This window comes from Pygocentrus nattereri, chromosome 28 (genome assembly GCF_015220715.1).
Source record: "Pygocentrus nattereri isolate fPygNat1 chromosome 28, fPygNat1.pri, whole genome shotgun sequence".
Classification (NCBI taxonomy): domain Eukaryota; kingdom Metazoa; phylum Chordata; class Actinopteri; order Characiformes; family Serrasalmidae; genus Pygocentrus; species Pygocentrus nattereri.
In genome coordinates this window covers 27,004,503-27,011,705 of record NC_051238.1, presented here as the reverse complement: position 1 = coordinate 27,011,705, position 7,203 = coordinate 27,004,503, and the positions used below count along the sequence as shown (strand labels likewise).

General features: G+C 39.0%; 1 protein-coding gene across 1 annotated transcript; it reads left to right on the top strand.

The window, feature by feature from the left end:
* The first annotated feature begins 789 nt into the window (after nt 1-789).
* LOC108414658 (pepsin A-like) lies at nt 790-5,193 on the top strand. Its single transcript, XM_037535672.1, has 9 exons — nt 790-876; nt 1,291-1,432; nt 1,924-2,041; nt 2,142-2,260; nt 2,870-3,069; nt 3,324-3,437; nt 4,203-4,347; nt 4,500-4,598; nt 4,949-5,193. The coding sequence occupies exons 1-9, from the start codon at nt 821-823 to the stop codon at nt 5,081-5,083; spliced, it is 1,128 nt and encodes a 375-aa protein (XP_037391569.1). The 5' UTR covers nt 790-820; the 3' UTR covers nt 5,084-5,193.
* Nucleotides 5,194-7,203: the final 2,010 nt, after the last annotated feature.

Here is a 7,203-nt window from a genome sequence, read left to right as displayed (position 1 = left end):
ATCTTGTATTTGTAGTGTTTTGTTTCAATAACGGTGAATTTAAAAATATTTTTTTCTGTTTTTATTTGCACTTTACATTTCGTCTTAAACAATGTTGAGAATTAATGTTTCTATTTTTCCTCTAGATGCTCCCCTTTTGTCTCCTTCACAAACATCCACATCCTAAAATGTATTATTTAGTAACTACATGGAAAAACAATGGAAACTGAATGAGTGATTAGTAAGTTAATTGAAGAATGGAAATCTGGATCAGGTGTGTGAATTTTAAGAGAACTAACTTCACTCAGCAGATGTTTATCAATAATTGTTATAATCTGATTTGAATCTACAGTAACAGACCACCCTTCTCTAATAACTGCAGCTGTCCCATATGTACTTGCAACATGCACACAATCTCATTTACATCAATTTTCTAAAGATTAAAGAAATCTGTACCTGATGCTCTTTCATAGGTCAATACATGTAATGTAAATTCCAAACAGGGCATAGAATATTTAAGTGTTTCCTTTGCATTAGTTTCATTCATTTGTTAAGCTTGTCAAATTAAAGTTAAAGTTAAATATGATGTAAGCTACATTTTACCTAGACCACTGACTCTCACACACAATGTGTATCTGATGTTTCAAGTTCAAAAGATCAATTTAACATTGAGAAAATCATGTGAATGCAGTTATGTACAAGGTCATGTTTTAGTATCATTGGCTTACTCTATCTTAAAATCTGGCCGATAAGGAAAACTAAAGATAGGAGACGTGAGCTGACCGTATATAAAGGCTGAGCTCTCGGGGTGTGTACTCACTCTTTGAGCCCAACTGTAAAGATGATGAAGCTGATCCTGGCCTTGTGTGCCCTGGTAGCACTTTCTGAGTGCTTCAGGTAAGTGATGAATATATTAATTTTCTTATATTAAGGCAACATGACGGACACACTGACGGAACGTGATGTTTCTTGGTATTCGCTTCTTTTCAAATGCTTCTAAAATTATTTTCAATTCTCAAATTCTTTTTTCTGGATTCCCATTCAGAGACTTTGGGGTTACAATGTTACTCACATCCAGAGCATCTTATGAGAATATAAAAATGTCACCAAAATATGATACGGCAGTGTGGCTGGCATATAATATAAATATAAATATGGGCATTAGTACTGCATGAGTCCTGACCTTGTGCTTTTGCCATCACAGTTCCTTCTCTCTGGGGTTCATGATGCTATTCAGTCTGTTTTATTCTACACTTGTTTCGTGGGTAAGTTTTAAAACCTGTAGAACTGACACTGTAACCTGTGCTCCAGGGTTCCTCTGATCAAAGGCAAGACTGTGCGTGAGAAGATGATGGAGAAAGGCCTTTGGGAGAAGTTCAGGAAGGAACATCCCTACAGCCCCATGGTCAAGTTTGTGCAGGATGGTACTGAGTCCATGACTAATGATGCTGATGTAAGTTCCCAAATAGTCAAAGTCAGGTCAAAGTGTTACCAGCTTAATGGCATAGATTATTTTATATTTCACAGTATTGAACCTCACCACAGTCAACATTACTATTTTCCTGACTCACTACCCAGGTAAATAGTAGTCTAGCATGGTAATGCAATGTTTGTGCTACTGTTGGGAAAAAATGATATAGTTGGCGACTGATGATTGCACTGAGTTGCCATGGTGATGATGGCCGCTAAAAATCATAACCAAAGTGATCTTTGGTGGCCTCTTATTTATTTAAACTGGAAAAAAGACAAAGATTCAAGAACCCTGTGCCATTGGGGGTGGGCCAAACTGTGTAAGAGCAGCTCCACCTGACCTTCCACAAACCCATCAGTGTGTCTTTATAAAATGCAAAATGTCCAAAGTTGCCATAAATAGAGCCAGATAAATCACAGACTAAAAGGAAAAAACCCAAAGTTCACCTACAAATATGTTATTGCTCTTCTCAGATGTCCTACTATGGTGAGATCTCCATTGGCACCCCTGGTCAGACCTTCACAGTGATTTTTGATTCTGGCTCCTCGAACCTGTGGGTGCCCTCTGTTTCCTGCACAGACTACGCCTGCCGTAAGTACCGATGTGAACACAAGGGACATTAACATCAGCTGAAGTTATTTAATGGTTAAACATAATCTCATCTAGTGTTAAACATATTTCATTTCTTTAGAGAGCCACAAGAAGTTCAACCCTTCTGCTTCCAGCACTTTCCAGAATGCCAGTGAGGCTCTCTCCATTCAGTACGGCACTGGTAGCATGACTGGTTACCTGGCATACGACACTGTGACGGTACTTACTGTGTTTCAAAATCCTAACATTGAAAATAAGTTCACTTTCCATGAGGAAAACTAGTAGGGATAAAATAAATTTCACTATTAGCCTAATCACACATAAAGCTGTAAATGCTTGCTGATGCTGCTTTTGATCTTGATTATCAGATTTTGCGGTAGCTTATCAGACCACATCACATGTCTTTGCGTCTCATGTATAGACTCACAAAGAAGGTCCAGCTCTATGTTTGGGTCTCAAATGCAAAATCAGCTTTATTATTATGAAAATATAATCATGGTAGTAGATAATTTACATACTTTCTTGGAAGACACATCATTCGCCAAGTTGTAAGTACTCTTTGAATACTCTCCAGCATACTTGCAATTATCAGATTCATCCTCTGAGGGAAGGGATCTGAAGTAAAATTGACATTACAAATGTCTTTTTCTTCTGCATGTTGTATGCAATTACACATTTCTACCACAGAGGCCTCCAATGTCCCTTAGCTTACATAGCACAGCTTTAATTTATCCTAAAATCATATTACTTAGCAAAACAAAAGTAATGAGTGAAGGAAGAGCTGAATAATGTATATCAATGTGCTAATACTAAATTCATGTGTTGTAGGTTGGTGGAATGGCAATTCAGAATCAGATCTTTGGACTGAGCGAGGCTGAGGCAACCTTTATGGGTAGCATGGCTGCAGATGGCATCCTGGGTCTGGCCTACCAGTCTATTGCCTCCGATGATGCCACCCCTGTCTTTAACAACATGGTTAGCCAGGGCCTGGTCTCCCAAGACCTCTTCTCAGTCTACCTGAGCAGCAAGTAAGATGACACCTGAAACACTTTGTTTTAACTTGTTTGGGCAACAAACAGCAGAACACAATGCTGAAGAAGTTTGTCGCTTTGCCTTTACAGTCTCAGCAGCAACATGCTTTAGTTCAAAATCATTGGTAATTCTAAGTCTGGCTAAATCCCAACAATATTTGAAGAGAGTTTTGGCTTTAGCTGTTGTTTAATTTGAGTCTGAAAAACTTCAGTGGGGTTTTCCTCACCTTGACTCCTTTTGAAACCTGCAGTGAGGAGCAGGGCAGTGTGGTGATGTTTGGTGAGATTGACACCTCCTACTACACTGGTAACATCTACTGGATTCCTCTGTCTTCTGAGACCTACTACCAGATCACTATGGACAGGTGAGCAGTGCACAGTGTAATCATCCAATGCATGCTACACTAAAATTCCCCATTTCAGTGACCTTTATAAGCATTCTCAAAGCGATATGACTGGTGCTGTTGATGGTATTTTGGCTCGATTCTCCAAACAATTAAAAAAATTGTTAGTGTCTTGATTGAATAAAGACTCCACCTGAATGAGCACTGAATAAAAATTATACATGAGTATTTATGAAAATATGAACAGCTTCTATTATTAATTGCAAGATGACATGATGTTTTTTGATGTGGATGAAACTTTATTGACCTTGACCTAAAGTGATGGACACTTGTTCCATTTATAATACTGTTATAAAGCTTCATTCCCATGTAGTGTAAATCATAAAGCAGAGGCATATTTAACACCAGATATCTGTTGCATATATTTCTATTTGAGTAACTTAAGTGCCCTGAAAAGCAATTGTCTTACATTTTGTCATCTTACTGTTAATCATGTAAAATTTGTATAAATATGAAATTACTGCTTCACAAATATACAGGTCTGTGCTTAAGCATGTATTATGAAGTCCCTATATTGGTAGCTTCAAATACTCTGTCATCACCATACAATAAAAATATAAAAATGGTAAGTCAGTTGGGAGTTTTGCATGTTTTTTAAATTGTATGTCTGTAAAAGTGAGCACTAATAAGCAGTTCTCAAGTTTTTTTATCCTCTTTAAGTCACTGGTCAAAAACTACACTGATGTCAACTTGTCAACTACAACTTGTCCTTATTGATGTTTGCAGTGTTACCATCAACGGGGAGACTGTTGCTTGCTCTGGTGGGTGTCAGGCTATTATTGATACTGGAACCTCCCTGATTGTGGGGCCATCCAGTGATATTAGCAACATTAACTCCTGGGTGGGCGCCACCACAGACCAATATGGAGATGTAAGTTTATGTACTGTGATGTTGACTGACGTTGAAGTTCTCTTGATTCATGTTACAATGTCTAACTCCTGCTCTTCTTCTGACTAGGTACAAAATTTCACTGAAAACTGACCATTGGCAAATGACCATGTATTCTCGTGTTTGTCTGGCAGGCTACCGTGAGCTGCAGCAACATCCAGAGCATGCCTTCGATTACCTTCACTCTTAATGACTACACTTTCACCATCCCTGCTTCATCCTACGTCTCTGATGTCAGTTCTTATATTTATGAATATATGAACAGCTTCTATTATTAATTGCAAGATGACATATGATGTTTTTTGATGTGGATGAAACTGTATTGACCTTGACCTAAAGTGATGGACACTTGTTCCATTTATAATACTGTTATTAAGCTTCATTCCCATGTAGTGTAAATCATAAAGCAGAGGCATATTTAATATGAGATAGTCCTCTCATACCTGTTAGTGACAGGCTGCATATTATGAACGCTTACTCAGACTTAGTTGCATTAAAACATTTGTCTTCGATGAACAAATGAATTTCCAAAAATATATTTTGAGTAAATAACAAGAAAAGCTCATCTATTTTTTTTTTTCAGATCTCTGGTACCTGCATCACTGGTTTTGGTGGCAGCAGTGACTCACTGTGGATCTTGGGTGATGTTTTCATCAGAAACTACTACACCATCTTTAACAGGGGTAACAACAGTATGGGCCTGGCTAAGCTTGCATAATCGAAGAGGGCAAAATTGTTGGTTTTTCAACCAACAATGCATGTAACATGTTCACTCACAAAAGGGTAACTTTTGTAAGCAATAAAATATATACTACAGCATCAAAACTCTGAAGTCTGTGGTTTTTCATTTTGTTTGGAATATGAACAGTTATTAACCAGTTTTGTCAAGTGAATATTTCTTTTACTGAAAACATTCCCCATACCACTACAGCACCAGCAGCTAGAAAACAAGGACAAATAGACTAAAAGACCGTTTTTACAACAGGGCCGTAGCTCTGTTAAACACAAACATGTGACTGATCTGTTCAATAAAAACATGTCACTGATCAGGTTTTGGGGCAATACTATGCAATTAACATTTCAATGGGCCAGAGGATTTATAAGTGGAAAACTTCAGAGTTTGATGGGTCATGTGCAATCATATTTTTTTTTGTTTGTTTGTTTATGTTTTGTTGAGTGCAAATTTATATAGTATTTAAATTATTTTATCTTATTTTATTTTTCTCTTTCTGCTCTTTTCACCGAGAGCAGGGGTTTGTACCCTGATAATGGGAGTACCCTTATTCAGTTGAAAACAACAGTGCATCACAAAGCAGCCAACCAATCTAGGGTCAAGTGTAGGCACACTGGAACAAAATAAATAAAATAAATAAATAAAACTAAAGAAGATTCAAAACCACAAATATACCTCTTATAGGATAAGATCTGGGCCTACCCAATGAAGAGGAAAGGAATAATACCTCACTACTCAATCACTGCACCAGATACCAAAAACTTCAGTTAGATCCAACCATTCATTGAGCTAAAAATCACAGCCAAGACTTTTCCTACCTTAGGCTGTCCACAGCACCAACACAAATGCAGAGAGATCCAACTGCTGTCTTGGCAGGCCACAACAAACAGCACCAAAAGCCAACAAAGAAATGCTGTTCAAGGACTCAGACACCTGTGACCATTTAATGGGGAGAACTACAGGAAATGGGAAGACTACCACAATAAAAGCCTCCAGAGGACTGTTGCACCCATCATAGTAAAAGACATCTAGATACTTTGTCTTGCTACAATCTACCCCCACTTTATCTGCGTCCTGATAATAGAAGGAACAAACACCAAGGTCTAAAAATGGGAGAGGTCACACTACTAGACCCTGAAACCTGAGAAGTAGCAGCCCCATGCCCCCCATTGTTTACAGTCAGAGGGAGATGATAGGGGTTTGAATGCTTCCCTGCATTCTCCCGTGTAGTTCTCCTAAGGGGCACTGTAATGGGCAATGGACCCTCATCAACGGGTGCACTCGAAACATCTGGGGCTGATGTAGACTCTACTCACTCCACTGGACCTAATGGCTCACTAGAACCAGGGGGGCATTGACCCGGTGGCACTATCAAGGGATTTGCACCCTGTAGTCTCACTGCCACCCACCATTCACCACCTGTCTTCTCTTCTTCATCTCTGGGCACAGGCCCTACTGATGCTGTAGCCTCAACCCTGGGTCAAATAAGGCTTAAAGGGGCCAGCTTTAGCATGGTACGATGTACATGTTTAACTTGAGTCCTATTGTAAAGAGCTGGACTCCATGCATCTTCAATTTTATTCCTGCCCTGAACACTGTGATCACGTAGAAGGACCAAGTCACCTTCACCCAGTCCATTATCTGTTACCTAGCAGTCATGCCTTTCGACCTATCACAGTAAAAGGCATCCAGATATTTCGTCCTGCCACATATGGAATGATAGCATAAAGAAATCCACTATTCTCTAGGCAGAATATTTTTGCAAGACCACTTGGATTAGCCATAAGATTATTCAATAATGTAACCATGTGAGAAAAAAAAATGGATCTTTATGGTTTAAATGAGAGTGTCACGCGCTCGGATTCAGCCTTGCAAGACAATGACTCCAATTCCCAGAATCCTTTGGAGTCTCACGTGACTTCATACTCCCCACCCCGCTCCTGGCAGAGATCCAAGTCTCCTGATTACTAAGGACGTCCACCTGAATTTTATCATGAGGCCGTAAGGTTGGGCTTTTTAACACTAACACTACTACAATGCGAAGTATTGTTCTGCCGAACCCCGCTGAGCGTTTTGGATTGTGGACTTTATTATTGTTCTGCTGA